Source organism: Athene cunicularia (assembly GCF_003259725.1).
Source record: "Athene cunicularia isolate RWA chromosome 26 unlocalized genomic scaffold, athCun1 chr26_part2, whole genome shotgun sequence".
NCBI classification, from domain to species: domain Eukaryota; kingdom Metazoa; phylum Chordata; class Aves; order Strigiformes; family Strigidae; genus Athene; species Athene cunicularia.
In genome coordinates, this window is record NW_020799137.1 from 1,072,473 (window position 1) to 1,092,288 (window position 19,816).

The 19,816-nt window shown below is 50.5% G+C and overlaps 1 protein-coding gene across 1 annotated transcript in view; it reads left to right on the forward strand.

The window, feature by feature from the left end:
- Positions 1-11,700: 11,700 nt before the first annotated feature.
- The window catches only part of PKP1 (plakophilin 1), a 42,738-nt gene continuing 34,622 nt past the window's right edge, over positions 11,701-19,816 (forward strand). Inside the window, exons 1-2 of the mRNA XM_026864492.1 lie at positions 11,701-11,902; positions 18,682-18,782. Of these exons, the coding sequence (XP_026720293.1) occupies positions 11,701-11,902; positions 18,682-18,782 (303 nt within the window). The remainder of the gene's footprint in view (positions 11,903-18,681; positions 18,783-19,816) is intronic.

Here is a 19,816-nt window from a genome sequence, read left to right on the forward strand (position 1 = left end):
AATTATGTTGTAGGCCACCACGTGGGCCTGAAGAGCATGATCTGTAGATGCAGCCCGCTCTGAAGAGGGACGTCCCAAAGGAGGGTGGCTGGGAACCCGTCCATGCTACCTGCCTCAGGACCAGGGATTAGTCCCCTTGCATTAGCTGTGATGACACTGCCAATGTCCCGGGCGGGGAAGACCCTTGGGGCATCCCTGGGGTGGGTGGGAGCCCCCTTGGCCAACAATTCTGTGTCCTAGCCATTGGGACAGGACTTTTTGTACTGCTCAAAGCCGAAAAAAGTGTCCTAGTTGTAAATCTGTCCTCTTCCTTCCCACAGCCACTGTAAATGCTTTGAATGCCATGTGCTGTGCCAAGAACAAGTCGTTTCCCTTCCCAAGGAGGTCCCTCTCCTTCAGCAGCTCCTGCTGGGCTGCATCGTGGTGCCCTTTCCTCTCTAGATGCCCACAAGGGCAGGATATTTCCAGGAGATGGGGCCTCAAGTAGAAAATGGAGTAGAGCTTCTAGAAAATTTGTGTTAAAACCCATTTCTATACAGAAGGATCTTAATTTTATTGTGTTTTCTCAAATCAACTTAAATTGGAGAGTAAAAATTACTCAGGGCAGCTGCTACTTAATAACTACTGAAACATCCTTTCTGGTTTTCTAGATCAAACATTTGTACAAAATGTCAGACTGTTTTTATTACAAGAGGAAGACGAGGCACTTTGATCTACAGAAGTAAGGTAAGATTTTTTTTTTCAGTCATTCCTAAGCAGTAGAGCAGTCCCTAATGATTTAATTTTAATGAAATTATATATGTATTTCAACCCCAGCAGTCGCTATGTCTTTAAAGAAAAAAGAAATTGCTTTCTGCTGTCAGAGAAGTGGTGAACCTACTCTGCAGCCTTGGCATCTTCACACTTCAGATCATTAACCTTGAGTTTTGCAGAAATGTCACGCAAACATGGTAGAACCCAGCGTTAGCCATGTTTTACCTGCCTGACTTCCCAGTCCCCCAGATGTTATTAATGACTTCGTAGTTTAAAATTACTACATTCAGCCAGTCTGGTTGCACAGTGATCATCCCTAGTGTGTGCTCTGAAACTCTGTAAGTCCTTGAAGAAGTTGCTGGTCAACTTGCTTACAACCCCGTTTTCCCTTGTCAGGAAAGGCAGTTGGGGCGCACGACGTATGGGGAGGCTGAAGAAGGTGCTGCCTTCAGCCTGGAGAGCAGAGCTTACCCAGGAGCCTTCCTCCATCACAGGAGGAAGGGCCAGCTCCTTCTCCAAGGTGCCCCGAGAAAGGACAAGTGACACTGTGCAGAAGCTGCAACAGGGACAATTTCAACTGTGCATAAGGAAAAAGTTTTTTCCATGACAGGTGCAGCCCTGGAACGGGTTCTTTTACTGAGGATATTCAAAACTCATCCGGGCAAGGACTGAAGTAACCTGAGCTGGCTTTGCAGTGAGCCCTACTTTGGGCATGACTTTGGACTTGGGACCTCTCAAAGTCACTCCCAGCCTATATGTTTCTATGATTTTCCCCTAGTGAAGCGCAGTGACACATACGCACACGTGGTGGCTTATTGCATCTTACAGAAGGCTTAAAAAAGGGAGATGGCCCTTGACAATGACATATCTCTCTTGGGCTTTGGCAGCCTAGAAAATGGTAGGTGGAGCTGGTGCAAAACCACAGCCTGCTTTCTCTGTACCAGGACATGTCATGTGTAGGACATTCCTGCACGGATGACTTGGTGAGTCGTTTCCATTATAAAACAGGGATGGGTGTGTGCTGTCCTCCAGCAGCACAGCAGGAGGTGAGAAACACACTCTGGAGGATGAGCCTTCTGTTGTCCTCCTGCATTTTGTGTTGTGCTAAAGATATCAGACCCCAGCTGAGGGTCTAGCATCATTTCTGCCCCCGACTCCACTGTGGACTTGCCAGCCAGTGTTGCCAAGTCCCTCCGCAGTGCCTGGGGCCGCCGCGGTGCAGAGCAGGAGCCCAGCCAGCTAGCCGGGAGGCAGAATAAATTGCATCCTTAAACCAAGGCCGAGGGGAGGTGCACACCTCCTCTGCCCCGAGCTCTTTGAGGTGTCGGAGCCGGGTCAGGCTGTCCCGGCGGTGGGGTACGTGCTCAGCCCCGGCGCACAGTGTGCGGGGAGAGGGGCGGGAGAGGCAGTGCCCTGCTTCCAGAGCAGCCCAGCTTCCCCCCTGCATGTATAGAGGGACTGCAAACATTTAGGTTAGTGCATCAGGGTATTTCCAATAGAGGGGGCATGTTGCAGGAGACCTGGGAAAAAAGACTGAGAGGCGGTGCAAGGATGAGCACCGAGCGTGCAGGTATGACTTGGATGGTTGAACATCCTCTTGGATGTCAGGGACGCTCCTTGCCTCATCTCTAGCACTGTTACCTGAAGATGGTTCACATGTCCAGCCATAAATTTGATCTGAAAATCTCTTTTTCCCTCTTTGGTCTGAAGGTGAATACTTGTCCATCTTGAAAACCCACCTCAGGGTGTACTCTTCCTGGAAAGCAGACACAAGAGAAACCTAACCCCTGCATGACGTGCAGATTAGCCCCAAATATTATCTCTAACCACTAGTGTTAGATTTCATTATTAAAAGAAACCATATCCTTCAGAAATAGTATCAGTAGCACTGCTCATATAAATCTATGGATCAGTTCACAGTAGTTTTATTTAGGAGGGGTTTGTAATTTATTTAGAAAAGAGAATGAGCTTCTAGGTTATCTGGTTCATCCTTTAGACTGGGTTTATTGTTATCATCAAAGTCCCTCACCACATCATGCAGTGGATGCCAGGTGAGTAAATAACATCCTGAAAGGACTGTCTCTGCCCCACACTTGATGTCCAGGTGCTCTCTTCGTCCCACCACCCCAATTTGTCTAATTCTGCTTGACTCTGACACCACAGGATCTCTGGGACCTTGGGGGATAGGATGGGATGGAGGACGAGTCTTCATAGAATCATAGAACGGTCTGTGTTGGAAGGGATCTTAAAGATCATCCAGTTCCAACCCTCCTGACCCGGGCAGGGCCACCTTCCACTAGCCCAGGTTGCCCAAAGCCCCGTCCAACCTGGCCTGGAACCCTTCCAGGGAGGGGGCAGCCACAGCTTCTCTGGTCAACCTGTGCCAGGGCCTCACCCCCCTCACAGGGAAGAATTTCTTCCTTAGATCTAATCTAAATCTCCCCTCTGTCAGTTTAAAGCCGTTACCCCTCATCCTATCCCTACACCCTGATCCAGAGTCCCCCCTTTCCTGCAGCCCCTTTCAGCCCTGGGAGGCCGCTCTAAGGTCTCCCCGGAGCCTTCTCTTCTCCAGCTGAACCCCCCAACTCTCTCAGCCTGTCCTCACAGGGGGGGGCTCCAGCCCCCCAAGCATCTCCGTGGCCTCCTCTGGCCCTGCTCGAGCAGGTCCATGTCCTTCTGCTGTTGGTGCCCCAGAGCTGGACCCAGCACTGCAGGGGGGTCTGATGAGGTCAGAGCAGAGGGGGAGAATCCCCCCCCTCGCCCTGCTGCCCACACTGCTCTGGGTGCAGCCCAGGACACAGTTGGCTTTCTGGGCTGTGAGGGCACGTTGCTGGCTCACAGTCAGTTTTTCATCCATCCCCAAGTCCTTCTCCTTGGGGCTGCTCTCCATCCCCTCCTCGCCCCGCCTGGATTTGTGCTTGGGATTGTCCTGACCTACATGCAGGACCTTGCACTTGGCCTTGTTGAACTCCATGAGGTTTGCACATCCGTCCTCTCCAGCCTGTCCAAGTCCCCCTGGATGGTGGATCCCTTCCCTCCAGTGTGTCACCTGCACCACACAGCTCGGTGTCTTCAGCGAACTGGCTGAGCATGGCTCAGTCCCACTCTCTGTGACACCAACAAAGATGTTGAACAGCGCCGGTCCCAACACCAGCCCCTGAGGATGCCACTTGTCACCACTCTCCACTTGGACGTGGAGCCATTGACAGCAACTCTGCAACCACCCCGGCAATTCCTCACCCCCCGAGTGCTCCATCTCTCAAATCCACATCTCCCCAGTTTAGAGACAGGGATGTTGTGCAGGACAGTGTCAGATGCTTTGCACAAGTCCAGGTAGATGACTTCAGTTGCTCTTCCCTTATCCACCAACACCGTAACCCAATCGTAGAAGGCCACCAAATTTGTCAGCGATGATTTGCCCTCCGTGAAGCCCCGTTGGCTGTCACCAATCCCCTCCTTATTTTCCATGTGCCCCAGCAGAGTTTCTAGGATCTTGCCAGGCACAGAGGTGAGACTGACTGGCCTGTAGATCCCTGACTCTTTTTCCTTTTTAAAAGTGGGGGGTTTGTTTCCCCTTTTCCAGTCAGTGGGAACTTCACTGGACTGCCACAACTTCTCCAATATGATGGACAGTGGCTTAACCACTTCATCCACCAGTTCCCTCAGGACCTGCAGATGCCTTTCATCAGGTCCCATGGATTTGTGAACCTTCGGGTTCCTTAGATGTTCTTGAACCTGACCTTCTACAGTGGGGGGTTCTTCATTGTAGCAGCTGAGTCCAAGTATTGCAGGGGAAACACCACAGCCCTGCACATACAGGGAAGAGGGTCTCCGTCAACGTGGCCCTATGCGTCTCACACCAGGGAGGAATTAGGTGCTGCACAGGCATCAGAGCCTTCCCAAATGCAGCACAGCAAGGAGGATGTGGAGGCAAAGTTCTCCAGCAGCTGTTTTTCCAGAGGAGATAAGAATGTCTTCAGTGTGACTGACAAAGGACATCATCACGTGGACAGCAGTGCCAAGTGGTGCTGGTCTCAGATACCGATGGGATTAATGCTGCAGGACACCGCGTGCACAGGGTCAGCCCAATGTTTTAACCTGGAGAGGACTCGCCCACGTTGGCAGTTGCAGACAAACCCTCCTGTAGTTCGGGCAGGCAAGAGGCCAGGCCTGGAGGACAGGTATTGAGATGGCGTCACCACAAACTGGTGATCCCAATGCTCAGGCAGCTCTGATCCTCCCCATGAAAGGGAACCATGCCAACGTCAAAAGTATCTTTGTGCTTAAACTAGGATGAAACTCTGATGGGCCTCCCTATTGCAGGCTGTTGGGAGAAATAACGCCCCGTCCAAAAGCCGTGCACTGAAATGGTGCTCTGAAGGTTCCCCTGATGCCTCTGCACCTCCCTGCAGAGCACATGGTGATGGAGCGATAGTGCTGCCAGACATGGTGTGGGCACGTGGCCATGCAGCACCTGGTGGAGCAGCTGCATTTGCTGTGGCATGGTACACGGGACACGCAGCACTCACAGCCCTCCTCCGCTCCTGGCTGCACCTCGTGTTCCCCATCTGTCCAGGGGACTACGGCATGATTGCCTCCCTCTCCCCATTCCCCTCACCAGAGGCTGCTTTAATGAGTCAGGTCACACTAGGATATGTTGCTAAATCCTTACATAAGTTGGTCTGCGAGGTTTCCTCCCCCACCAGCTGTGTGTGGGATTTCATAATGCTGTGGCATCAAGGGCATCGTCGTGCCGTTTACATGTTCACTCTCTTTCTAAATTTTGTCCTGTCTCGGTGGGAACAAGCTCTCCCTTCCTTGCAGGGTCCAGATCGTGACAGGCATGGGGAGGCGAGGAGTCCAGGTACCATCCTGATTGAGGTGTCTGTCTACCTGCTCTTCTCCACCTGGGTCCCCAACTGCAGGAGACCATTTACATCTATTTGGTTGTGGTCACATCCCTGGACTGTGTCTTGACTTACTGTGGGCATGGGCTCTCCTTGACTTTTTGTGAAGTGAGTTCATATGCTCCTGGGCCTGGCAGCATGACCCCTGGAGATGGTGCCCCTCACCCCTGCCCTCCCTCCAGACACTCCTGGAAGCAGAAGATGCACCTGGCAGGACCTGACTTGACCGCATGGAGAGGGCACCACCTAGGTAATGCTCATGCACCCCATGGGGCCTCCGAAACACATTTATGTTATCTCTGGGGTTTTTCATGGCCATAAGGGCTCTTCTCCCACATGGTTATTCCCACCCCAGACATCCTCAAGCACTGCCACCACTGACAGCCATCTCCCTCTGGACTTGCCAGACATAGGATGGCATGGAGATGGAGGACTCTTCAACCCATTAAACATCTAGTAGCAATAGAGGCTCTGGTGAGGTCCTTGGGTAGCCCTCAAGACCTAGAGAAACAGAGCAGGTAGCTGAATCTGGGGAGAATCTACAACAGAGGCCTATCAGGTCTTCTGGGCATGGCCAAGCAGGATTCCCTGTCACTTGGTAGCCTGTAGTGGGAAGACAACCGTGCTGAGGGGCTGGCATGTCCTCACAGGCAGGCACGGGACCGCAGCCCTGAGTGCACATGGCTGCCCACCACCTCCCATGCTTATCTCAGCAGCATTGCCCACTTGCAAGGGAAGCCTCTTGCAGCAACCCGGGGTAATTAACTGGTCCCTGAGAACAGGCTGCACCACCGAAGGTAGGTGCCATGAGCACAAGGAGTCCCTCATCGCATCCACACCCTCCCACATGTCCTCTCCTGCAGATGCAACAACCTGTCACTGACGTGTATCAGCACCAGGGAGTCCTTGGGAGAGGGTGAGCCTGAACAATCCTGAACTGGGATCTTCATGCAGCCTCCTGGGACTCAGTCTGCAAAGGAGTTCATTACCCCAGACTCACTTGAACACTCTCTCGAGCTTTGCCCTTGGGCTGCTGGGCAAGGACTATAGCAAGGAGGGGCTTTGGCAGCAAGGTCCCACATGGTGAGTCTTGGTGTGAAGCTTTTCCCTTGCAGTGCATCTGCTTCACAGAGATGGGTGAAGAGATCACTATGAGCTGAACTCACCCTGAACTGGACATTTCCCTGGCAGGGAGTACTGGGTAGAGATGGGAGGAGATGAGCAGCTGCTTGACTGATTTTGTAGAGGGTCCTCGAGTGAGATGGGGACCCAAGGAAATGAAACCTGGGTGGATTGGCCAACCTGGTGGCCTTCTCCTGGAGGGGAAGCAGAGCTCCTTCCTTCTTCATCACCATCCTCCCCTCCCAGGGCACCTCCCTGGTGCCTGCCCTTCCCTGGCAGCTGCATGGCCACTCCTGGTGCTTGTTTCCAGAGTGACCTGCTGACCAAGGCATGTCCCCTTTTAGCTGCTGACAAACCTGCGCAGCCCTCTGAAGTAAGCACTTCAGAGTTGTGATGATGTTGCTCATCAAAGGTGGGACCTGATATGTGACTCTTTGTCAAGGGATGTCCGAGTGTAGGGAAGGGCACAAGGGACAACCTGTATCCTCAGCCTTGATAACGCTGAGTATGTACCTGCTGTCAGGCACCTGCAGGTTCCTGTACAGAGCTTTAAGGGTGGTCTCCAGCTCACAGATGTCCTGCCCAATGCCATGTCCCCCTGTGTGCGTTACATGTGCCATCTGCCACAGACAGGGGCAGCAAAAGCAGGGAACCAGCGACCTGAGTCCATGGCGGTCCAGCTGGTGTTGGCAAGGGCTTGGCCTGCTCTCCAGCCCCAAGATGGTCAGGAGTGGAGCACAGGACACGTAAGGAAAGGCTGGGAGAGCTGGATTGGTTCAGACCGGAGAGGGGAAAGTTTAGAGGGATCTTACAGCTCTCTGCAGCTAATTAACTGGAGGGTGCAGAGATGGAGCCAGATCTTCTGAGGTGCATGGGGAGAGGAAGAGAGGCAAGCAGAACAAGCTGGGACATGGGAAATTCCTCTTAGATACCTGGAAAAAAAATTCACCATGACGATATTCAAATACTGGGAGAGAGGCCAGAGAGACTGTGGGATCTCCATTAAACCTCAACTGGACAAGGTCTGGAGCAACTGAATCCCGACCTGGTTCAACAAAGTTGGCCCTACTTTGGGCAAAGGGTCAGTCCCTTTCTATCTAAATTATTCCATGTTTCTGCTAGGGCACACCTTAATGATGCATTAACTTTCCTGGTACTTTATCTCCATTACGCAAGGCTTTCATCTTGCTGCATGTAGCCTTGCAGCTGTTCTCCCAGAGCCATCCTTCCTATTTGTGGGCAAATCAGGGATTTCCTTACTTTCCTAACCTAAGCTTCTGTCCACAGTGCGAGATCTCTGGGGCCTGGCAAAGTCTGCCTGCTTTGCCAGGGGCCAGCACATGATGTGCCCGGCGCTGTCGCCGCCTTGTCCTCCCACACCACCAGCCCAAAAACATCTCAGTGCGAGGAGTGAAGGGAAGGTTTTGCTCAAGAACAACCTTCCTGCATGTCTCAGCAGGCTCCTGTGTGGCTTTCCTCAACTTGGCAGCTCCATGCTCCCTTTCAGCTGGATCCTGGTTACCCTGTTGGATCTGAGCTCTCCATCTGCCCCGTTCCTGTGATGCTTTCTGGTCCCACAGAAGACAGCCTTTCATGAGAGGCAGAGTGAAACTCAGGCTTTGCAAATCTGAAGAGCAGATTTCCTCCTGGAGAAACCTTGCCAGGCTTTGGAAAGTCTCAGCTGTGCTGAGGAGAGGCTGAGTCACCGCTCAGAAAATGGTATTATCCTGGGAAATGCAGGAAATTCCCAGCACCTTTATCTCTGTCCCTCCTGGTGACCACCCACCCTGAGGAAGAAGCAACACTAAGGGCTAAAAAAAACCAAACAAACAACGCAGCAGGACTTCCTGTCACCAACTTTGGGGGCCAACTATTTTCCCCAGCAGATTTTGCAGCAATCTGTGGACACTTTCAGCTCAGGAGCTGACAAGTTTGAACAGCAAACCCTGCACGGCTCTGGGAGCAGTATTGGGCCAGCGAGCCCTTTGATTGCAATCAGCAAGTTGGCAGGAATCCCAGGAACTCATACAAAAATGCTTTGAAGAGGCCAGATGCACAAGGCGTGTCCCTGTGTGGGGCGCGGAGCAGTGATTCATGGCATCGCCATGCGATGCTCGCTGTGCGCACATGCAGCCATCGGGCCGCGGCGAAGGCCCCTGTCTCCTTCAAATCACCGGTTGCCTATTTAATTTTTTTTTTTTTTAAACCCTCCAATCTTTTGCCGATTGTGCCCCAAATTCGGCACAGGTTTTGTTTCCCTTTCAGCCTTCCCCCGCTGCTGCTGCGAGCTCCAGACAGAAAGGCAGACAGGGAATCTGCTTCAGGCGCTGGTAGGTGCAAGCTCTGCTGCTGCGCCGGTGCTGCGCTGGGCTTGCTGGGGATGACACTCACCGTGCCCTGCTCGGTAAGCATCCCCAGCCCGTGATTCAGAGCAGAAACAGCAGTTTGCATAGAAGTGCAATAAACTTCTTTATTTAAGTACCTTTTGCTCTTTTAGAGATGGGTTTGGAGTCTGTTGCAAAACCCCAGGAGATTCCCTCCCTTGGGCTAGACTGTGCAAACTCGCCCGAAGAAACTGTTGTTTCTTGAAAGCCTCTGTAAGCTCCTGTCCGCAGCTCCGCAGCCCAGCTCAGCATTTTGGGTGAATTATGAAACAGGGCAGATGCCAGAGCGTAGCATTTGTATTATCCGCCAGCAAATGACGGGATGTGATAAACACTTGGCTCTCCCGTGCGGGGACAGGGTGAGGGCTGTTCCTTGCCGTGGGGGAAATGACATTACAGGTTTGCAAGAGCTGGGCACTTTGTTGTGCAGAAGCCATCTGACGCTGACAGCCTGTCATTGATTTGCGAAAACATCGTTTGGCATCGATAACAAGCTTTCAGGAGAAACAAGTAGGACAGAGGAAAACAACACCCAGGTATTGCTGTGCTGTTCCCTACCTGGACTGGATGCACACAGACTTATCCCTACTCTGTGAAATGCACAGGGGCAACAGAAAATCCTCCTCCGTTTCACTGGGCATCGGCCACCCGATCTTTGGCAGCACTTACCCCTCATCCCAGCTGGCCTTGCTTGGGCATGGGCTAAATGTCCAGGCTGGTTGGGTGATGGAGCAGAGTGAAACCATTGCATCCCTTGGGTGAGGTGTCAGGAAACACGGGGAGAGGGAACGAAAGGTAATTACCCTCTAGTTGCTCTAGTCCTGTGGTCTCATTGACAAAGCTTGGGTTGCTGCTGTCGGGTTTCACTGGAGGAGCGTCCTGGAGCATCAGAAGAGGAAGGTGCACAATGTTCATCTTCCCCAGGAGCATTCCCTGTGCTTTCTGATATTGCTCTTGTTCATATGAAATATGAAATACAGCGCCTTCGTGCTCACAACCCACCAGGGAGACACAAAATCTGATGAACAGGAATGAAATAAAGTGTTTTCCTGCTGCTTTCATGGAGGGACCCAGCATCTGCATGCTGAAAGCACCAGGCCTGCAGGCAGCCGGACCCTGGGCACTGATGAATCCCACCAGAGAGAAACCCCACAAGTCCTCTCCACTACAGCACCCTCCATCCAGCAGCACGGAGGAGTCTGCTCCTCCCAGCCCTTCTCTGGGCTGTGTGCTGACCCCAGTCCTGGGGGGCCCAGGAAGCCTCTGCCCTGAGCACCCTCCCCTCGGCGTCTCTCCTGATGGGGTTTGTGCCTCTTCTTCTCTATCAACCTCTTGTGGCTTGGCAGGAGCTTTGTCAGCACTTGCTGTGACCTGAAACTGGTCACACCAGCACCGAGGTGTTCAGTTCTCTGCAAACGAGTTGCTGCAGTGTGGCTTGGCAGAGAGAAAATTCTCTGCTCAAATTCATAACCTGGCATGTCATTTCTTGCACATCCATTTTATCTTCTATTCTACTTGCTAAAAGTCCTATCATTCTCCATGTTACCCCAAGTTACTTGCAAAGATTGCCACAACTCTTTGCCTGGCGGCTCCCCTGATTTCTCCATAGGGCTCTCCCTGCAAAAAGTGGGACCCCCTTTAGGAAGACATCTCACCCCCATGAACACAGCAGCACTCTGCAGCCAGCAGGACCCTTCATGACCCCCACTCAGCGCTCTGCAGGCGACCCTGCATCCTGGTCTCAGCGGGGTGGCTTTACCACTTCTACAGGCAGAGGAAGCTTTTCTGCAAATGGGGAGCTGGACACATTGACCTGGGAGCGTCTTGGAAAGATGGATGCTGGACCCCCAGGCAGGAGCAGGCACTGAGGGCAGCGTTGCTCCTCTGACCCATGTCATGTGCAATGAATGCTGCCTCTTACTAGCAGGGGCTTCCCCAGGCTCTTGGCACTGAGACACCATTTTGATCCCGTTTAGACTAAGGGAAATAGTAAAATAGAAGATGAGCAGGCTGTGTGAGAGATCTTCCAGCCCTCCGGCTGCTGAAGAGCACCATTTCCTACCCAGACCCACAAAGCCTCACCTGTGAGCCCTTCACAGTGAAGGGGACAGTGATGTCCATCCCCAACCTTCACGCATCCCAGCCTTGCCTGCTCACCATTGGCACCCACATGCCCACCTCAGCCAGTCCATTTTGGCACAGGCTGGGGGAGGCAGATTTGGGGCAAGGGCAGCAAGGAGCCGCGTGCCCTGCAGCGGCGGCGCGGGGGCTGCGAGCGAGCTGCAGCGGGGAGCGTGTGGGTGTGTGCAGGCAGGGCTGTATATCCAGTCTGGCAGAGGGTGTGCCTGCTCACACGCCGGGGAGCTGAGCCGGGAGCAGGAGCCCTGAGACACCCTCGGTCTGGGGACGTATGGCAAGGAGGGGTTTGGGAGATTAACCCCAGCACAAGACGCATTTGCTGTCGCCTTGTGTCGTGCACGGTCAGGTGAAGTGCAGTCCCCTCTCCCCCCAAGCCCCACGGTCTGCTTGCAGCCATGCTTCACTCTCCACTGAAAACAGCATTGGCATATGAGTGTTTCCAAGACCAGGCCAGCTCCACTCTGGCCCTGCCCTCGGACCACAAGCTGAAGACTAAGGGCACAGGAAAACAGCGGGTCCAAGAGCAAGTGATGATGACGGTCAAGCGGCAGAAGCAGAAGTCATCTGTGTCGTCGAGCGTGGGACACTCCAATCGAGGTAAAATCCCACTGCGCTCTGGACAGCAAGGGAGTCTCCTCTGGGGACAGAGCAGATGCTGTGGGATGTTTTTGTGGGGTTTTGTTTGTGGGGCACAGACTGGTTCGTGTCTCTCATGGGTAGGGCATGCCGAGGTCTCTTGCACTGGATGGAAGAGTTAGGACAAGACACAGAGCTGGATGCGTGGACACCCTCCCAGCTGGAGCTGATCTCCCGGGAGTGTTGCACTGCTCCACTTCCCGAGGCGCTCAGACATTTCAGTGTGCTGGTATTAACCATCTGTTCCCTGGCTGTAAAGCTGGAGTAGCTGCCTAACCTTTGCAAATCCTTCCTCTGTGACTGCCCACAAGGTTGGAATCCCCCAGCAGACCCGTCCCTCCTGTGGACGGACAAAGCTAACAGCGTTGCTCTTCCACCTTGCCACGGGGCCAGGAGCTGGCCACACGCCGGGGCTCGGCTCTTTCCTGAGCACTCTGGCAGGTGGAGAGCAGGCAGCTCTGCCTGCGCACAGGATGTAAATCTGAGCTTGGGACTTGTCTCTGAAGCTCCCAACATTTCTCCCATTTGCAGGCTGAGAAGTGTGGGAGCCTCCGGGACACACCAGTGTGAAAGGTACAAAGGAGATGAGTTAGGAGGAGCCACGTCCTTCTGTTACTGCAGTGGCCTGTGCTCAGTGGGGATGCTTTGCAGCCCCCTGCCTTTTGCAGATGGGTAGAAATGTGTGTAGGGGTGCAGGCAGCCAGTCCACCTCCATGCATTGAGTCTGTGCCATAGAAAACAAATAGTCACTTGAGTCCTGGAGCCAGGTTTTGTACCGGAATACCTCCTCTTTGGGTGAAGACTTGGAAATGGTTTTATTCACCATCCTTGCATCTGGTTCTGAGTGAGCAGCATGTAGAGGTGTGTTCGCTGGGCCAGTATCTGCCACCTCTTTTGAGGACTATGGCTTGCCCAGCAGCTTTTCCAAACTGGATCATGAGGCTGAATCCAGTGCTGGTGAGGTGTCATGGTTCAGACATATGTTTTGGTCTGGTTTACCAAGAGAAGCTGCGTCGCACTAGGCTACTGGGTGATGAGTGGAGGTGGTGCTCCCACAGGAGCCATCCTGGCTGTGTGTGCTGAAATTGCTGTGATGGAGGAAATAGAGCAGCTTCACAGAGCTTCTTGTAGTGATCCGTGATGGGCACTTCCAGAAACAAAGCTATGCTTTCTCTATTTTTGTGTGTTTGTAGACATAAACTCCAAGGGGTGGGTGGAGGACAGGGCAAGGAGACCTTCCTTCTGGCACCAAAATGGAAGATGCAAATCTCCTCCTACCTCAAGAGGGTTTATTGCTTAAGGTGTTCTGATGTCAAACCTGACAAAATAAAAGACAAACCCAGATGAGACAAGAGGGTCTGGATGAGGACTGGGGCACTGCCAGCTTCCCTTTCCAGTGCAGGGGTATTTCAAGGGGAATGGGGCAGACGTGTCTCTCACTGCTGCCCATAGACAGCAAGGAAGGGAGGCAGAAGGGAATTATTCCACTTGGAGAGGTGTCCTGGTGAAACCTCTGGAAAAAAAAAAATTCCCAAGCTGTCCATCTGTGATTAACAGGCTGAAGCTAAACCCCTCCTCCAGACACTTTTGGAGAAGTCTGGGAATGGGAATTGCGTGGAAATGTGCAGCTCTGGTTTCTGTATCCCAGGGAAGCTGAGTCACATCGAGCTCCCAGGAGCTGCCTCCAAGCACGGGGCTGAGGCTGTCCCGTTCCCACCACAGGGAGGTTGGCCAGCAGGAAGGTCCTGATGGCTGATTCACACCAGCAGCTGCTCTCGGGGCATTTCTGGACAGAATTCCAGAAAGGCAAGAAATTGTCATTTATTCTTGGGGTTTTCTCCTGGCTTGAAGCCTGAGAGGGTCAGGCTAAATTTCAACTATTGATTTTTACCGCTGTTTGTCCAAGGGTTAGCTGAGCAGACCTCACGAGATGCATTAGTGTTTCTTACAAACAGGCTACGTGGGTCTGTCAGGTGTGGATCCCTGCCTTTTCAAATGCTCCTCCAACATCAGCTACCCGCATGCCGCCGTGATTTCTCAGAGATGTTCCTCAAAAGCAGCACGAACTGGGGAATTCTCAAAGCCCCTTGATAAATTTTGAGTGCTTTTTTCCCTCTGTGCCCAGACAGTTTTCTGTGCGTGTCTGGTCAGGTATTGGTCCAGGTCCAGCCGTCTGTTGCTACATTTTGATCTGTGGTTTGAGCAGGAGCTGAATGCTTGTGCCTCCGTATGTAGGATAGGGAGCATGTACATGGACCCCTTTTGCATGTACCAGGGATAGACGTTGTTGTATCCCATAACTGGAGTTTCTTTAGAGGGTCTTGATAATTGATGGATACATAAAATTAGTTGGTTATTGGGACTCAGAAAGTCAAGGCATGGTGGCCTCTCTCTGAAGATCTGGTATCACCCACTATGTGCACAAGTCACAGCAGGGCAAGATAATCCATCTGGTCTCAAACTGGAGTGCACTGGGGTAGGGCAGTGAGCAGAAACCTGTTGCAGGCAGCATAATCCTGCACCCACAGTGGGGCCTTTTCTCAGCAGAGTAGCTACGGGTGTTGCCAGGGATGGCTGCAGAATTTGGGGTCTGCGGAGTCTGTCCTCCTTGGGTTTAGGGTCTGTGGGGTCTGCCCTAGGGCATATCTGCCCTTCTCACCATGGGAATAGCTAACTGGGGGTCTACCTCTGAATTTACAAGTCATGCGAATTTCCAGGGAAAATGAATTTCAGTGGGATGGCACGAGAAAAGGCCGGGCCAAGCCAAACCAGCTCCTCGTAGCCAACAGCACTAGTCTGCAAAGTCCTCTGGCTAAAGAAAAGTTTTGCCAGTGACTTGTCACTGGGTGACAGGGTATAGCAGGGAGCAAAGATCTGAGGAAACCCAACCGAGGAGTGCTGTATCCAACTGACTCTGAGCTGTGATTTAGAGGTTTGCTATGCTGACTGCGGCTGAGAGGGGAGAAATCCCACCTAGCTCTAATGGGCATCATTGCTCTGATGTGGAGGGAAGAGGAAATTTTGGGGATAGCATGTCTTTTGAAGACCTCTGTTATCTTCCCCCAGCATGAGATGATTCTGTGAAAGCTCCTCCACAAACCTTAGTTTACTCATATAGAAAAAAATACCAAAACCCTTTAGCTCATAGGCCAGAGGGCAGAATGAAGTTTGGCCATTCCTGCAAGAATCCCAACTTCTGGGATTTCACTAACACTTCTCTCGTAGGAGGCATTCAGGCTTTGCTTTGTGCCTCCCACAGGCCCTCTTCTCTTACTACGTTTTTTCCTATGTTTAATCATCCTTATTGTTTTAAAGTCATGCATAGTTTATTTAACTTGCCTAGCCTGCACTACCAGTGACTGGTCCTTGTCTTGCCTTTCCCTGCCACAGATTAATATTTATTAACATGCATCCATTTCCACAAGGCTCCCTGTTAGATTTGTGTGTCCGGCCGAAGACTTTCACTGTTGTGTTTGAAAAATCACCCTTTTAACACAACCCTTCTCCTTGCCATCAGTCTCTTACTTCAAGGGGTGTAACGTTGCCTTTGAAGAAGGTAACTCATCAAGCACAGGCGTATTTGGTTAGATGGAAGACTCAGTTTTCTCTGCAATGATCAATAACAGCTATAGAGAGAAGGATGAGGGCAAGGTGAGTATGCAGCAGGACTCACAGTGATTAAGTGCAAGATCTTGCAATCCTTACCTGTTGTAGTTAGTTTTTACTCTCATGAGCTGTCCCATTGCAGTTACGAGATTTTAGTTTGAGCAGGTTTTGAGGGAAATGCCTTTGGGGAATGACAATTTGAGGGTGTGAGAGAGGGGTCTCTACAACAGCCCAGCCAGCACCTGAGCAGCCCTCAGGAGTGTTTTCTGCCCACAACCACAGTCCCTGGGAGGCTGTGCTTCATCTGAGTGATTCTCATCCATGTCTTTTCTGCTTCTGTCCCATCTGTTATCTACAGTGGGTTTAACTGGCTCTGTGTCTGTCCAAGTGCAAGTGGGAGCTTCAGAGACCTAAACAGCTGCTTGGATGACAACAAATGGGACGCAGACATATGGACATAGCTAGAAAAAAAGGACCAGGGAGGAAGCTTCCCCAAACAGCATTTCCACTCCCTGCCAAAACGTTTTTTTCAGGAGATAGATTCTCAGGATCTGTGACCAGCTTTTATGGTCATTACCCTTGAGCTGGCTGAAAAGAGGAATATCCTTCCTCTCCCTGAGGGCTGGTGATACACTCCAAGCTGGTTCTCAAGATGAACCAGGCAGAGAAGTGTCTAAACTTGCAGGACTAAACAAAGATTATGTTTTCTTTAGCCACTTTCATCAGAAAGTCCTCAGGTTCTTCCTGGCCTTCAGTCTGAGCTCTCCAAGCAATAAATCACAGCCGTGTGGTGGCAGGAGAATCACCTTCTCCAACCAGCAAGGCAGCTTCAAAATGAACATTTGAGGTTATATGTAATTATATCTTTATAAGCTCTTATATACCAGTTCTTGGAGGTGAAGGCAACTCTTCAACAACTGAAGAACATAAACTTGCAGGAACTGCCTGATCTCTTAAATTTGGCTGTGTAGTGGTGGATTTATAAAAGAAAATCAGAGATGTGCCTAAATTGGCTTATTTTTGGTGTCTCCTTGCTCAACCCCAGAGTCTTTAGTGCAGTGCATCGCAAGAATGGATCCTGAAAGGAAAAGCATGGTCTGCAGGGATGACTGGTCAAATTAAGCTGTGAGTCATGCTCAGAAATCCTTCCTTTCAACTGCTCACTCACAGTGTCAGGAAAACGCTCCCAGGTGTTCCTGCCTGCAGCTGCATGATGTTTGCACAGAACAAGAGACTGACTGTAAGAAGAAATTTCCAGGAAACTGTTATCATGGGATTATTTTGTGCTCAAAACTATTGTTACTAGCTATCTCTGTCGCCTGGCCCAGATTTACCGTTTCAAGCCCTGTTTTCCTTCTGCTGAAGCCCAACACTAATGTCCTGATCTGGAGTTTCCGGGAAATCCCAGGGTGGGGAGGGAAGCGCAAGGTGCAGGGCATGGCTGAATTGTATCTCCTGTTGCGCGTCAATAGCCATTTCCTTGCCTTATCAGCAAGTTCTGTGCAATTTACTGTTTACAAAACAGAGCTGGAGAGATCTGTTAAAAGGGAACAATTAATAGGGAACAATGCCCACCAAGTCTATGAAAAACGAGATCCTGTGGTTTTCTGCACAAGTGTGTGTCTGTGAAACTGCTCTGCTCTTGCTTGTTCTGCATTCAGTGATGTTCTTCAGATGTTGCCATCCATGCAGTCTTGATCCTCTCTTATTGACAATAGAACGCAAATCGTATTATTTATCCCACATCTACGGAAATCATCTTCCTGAGAAAATGTAAGAATTTTTTAGCCACGAACCAGATCACCATAACAGGTTCTGGATGCCTCAGGCAAGGCAATAAACTAGATTTATTCCAAGGATCAGTGGCTGTAGGAGACCTGAGTGGCTTCAGGGCCTTTGTGGTCAAGCTTATCCAGTTTATCTAAGAGATGAGTCTTATCAAACAATCAGAGAGATTAGGATATTTCTGACATTACCCACCAGTTTAGGTGCATAACTTAAGACAGGTAAGTCCTGATTTTGTACTTCATTAGACATTCAGAGCTTCCCCTGGAAGTTAATTGGGTTTTGTGCTTCCTGATAACGGGACTTGGAACGCCACAATTATTGAGCACTTTTGAAAATGAATCAAATTACCTTAAACTCTTTTGGACCATCTGAAGGGGGTTAAGGGAATTCCATTGTGGAAAAAGAATGACTTGCTCATTTTTCCTTGTAGTGGTGAATGTAGCATTGAGTAAAATACTTTCAGGAGGGATCCAAAGATCGCATTGCCAAGGTCTACTGGTGAGAGACAGCTGGAAGAGCTTGGAGTAGGGCTAGGATAAGTAAATCCAAACAGTTTGAAAAAAAGGACTGAAACATAGTAGACATGGCTGATGGGTTCCTCCCTATCCAAGATGTTTGCATTTTCACAAAACACATCCAAGATCTAGTCTCACATATCCCCCCAGCACCCCAAAAATAATGGAGCTTAAGACATTTTCAGGAAAAGAAAGTACAAATACACAGAGTGATCTTCAGACTGGAGGTTGACATTTTTTAGTGTTTGACTATTTCAGATCCCCATCACATTTGTTATTTGATACTTGTTGAATTTATCAAGCCTTGCTCAGGCTGCCTGTGTTGATGTGACTGTTAGTATTCAGACCAGGAAAGCCAGACTGGAAAAAAGATTGGAAGCGGGTTTTGCCTTCAGAGAAGAGGCAAATTTAATTTACCTCCGAGGCAGAATAAGGGAAGCATGTTCCAGGTTCAGACCTTCCAGGATATGTAGCACGAAATACCATCCAGTGCCTCTCATACAGCAAAGGGCTAAGACATTGGCCTGGCCTCTGACCCTGTCTGCTCTTGTCCACTGTAGATTTTATGGCACTTGGTATTTTATGCTGAAAACCTTAGGCTGTTGATTGTGGTCTGAGGGATGGAGTTTCCAAGAGCTCTTCTGAAACAAACATCTTCTATGCATTACCTGCAATGGCAAGGGCTCAGTTTACTGCCTGTCTTTCCTATGTTAAGGTTTATAACTCTGTTATTCTTCAGTAACTAAGATCACTGGAAAAAAGATTGCTATACGCTGAAGAGGTGCCTGCTGGGACCACTTTCTCCTGCTGACCATGCTTTTCCATTTACAGGTTCCATGTACGATGGTTTAGCTGATGGTTACGGCTACGGGACATCCCGGGGCAGCTATTACGCCAAAACCCAAACAGGGAACAGCAGCTGGGGATATCCGGTAAGATACTCTTTTATCTGGGAACTGTGGCGTGCTCCTGAGGTAACCTGTAAAGAAAGCACCCTCTAGCAGGAGCAGTCAGGTAGCAAGGTCGTAGCACTTCAGAAACTTGCCTGAGAGAGATTATGCGTGGCTATGGCTATCTTAGAAAGCAATTCAATGCAATGGAAGAGGCTGGTTGAGGACGCTATATCTATGTTGTATGTGGTTGGGGATTTTAGTGTGGACAAGATTTAATTTGGTTTTGTGGATTAATATCCACACGGCACAAGAGGTCTGAAGGATCAGTCACGGGTTCAGACTCTTACAACAGTTCGAGTTTGGAGCACATCATTGCTCGCCTGGAACAGTTTCCATTTTTGTTTCCATGTACCAAAACTTCTCTTGAACAACATCAATGTGGTTGATGGGTGATTATCCGGGGATGTGCATTATAATTGTGTTGCTATTCCCAGTCTCAGTGCTAGTGCAGGCTTTTTTCAGATATTCTCTGAGCTTGGAAAAGAGGTGATCCACGTCTCCCATAGTGATTAAAAAAAATAAATAATTACAGGTCTCCAGAAAAAAGCACAGGTGAGATAGCACTTATCTTTGTGCAATCTGAATTTATACATTCCACAGAGGTCCTGGTCTTGTCCTTGGTGACAGCCTCTTGGGAATCACTCTGAACCACTCCGTCATCTACTGGGACAACTTGTGCTCATGTTGCCCCTCCAGCTCAGACCTGTAGCCTGTTCTTCCTTGGGTTTTCATCAGCTATGAAGTAGAAGGCAGCAATTCACAGATCCGGCATTTGAATATGAGAAAAAGAAAGGGCTCCTTTCAACAGCTCTGGGACTGTAAAGCAGTCCCTGTCAACCATCAAAGGGTTGAACCAGGACAGGTACTTATGTTGGCTTCAAGCACACAGACAGAGGGTTGAATCTTTTCCTGGTAGTCACGAGATCCTCTGCCTGTTCATAGCATCAGCATTCCTCAGCTTCAGAAGGATTTATCTGTTGTCATTTTTAATGGCCTTGGTGTAGCATGCTTGC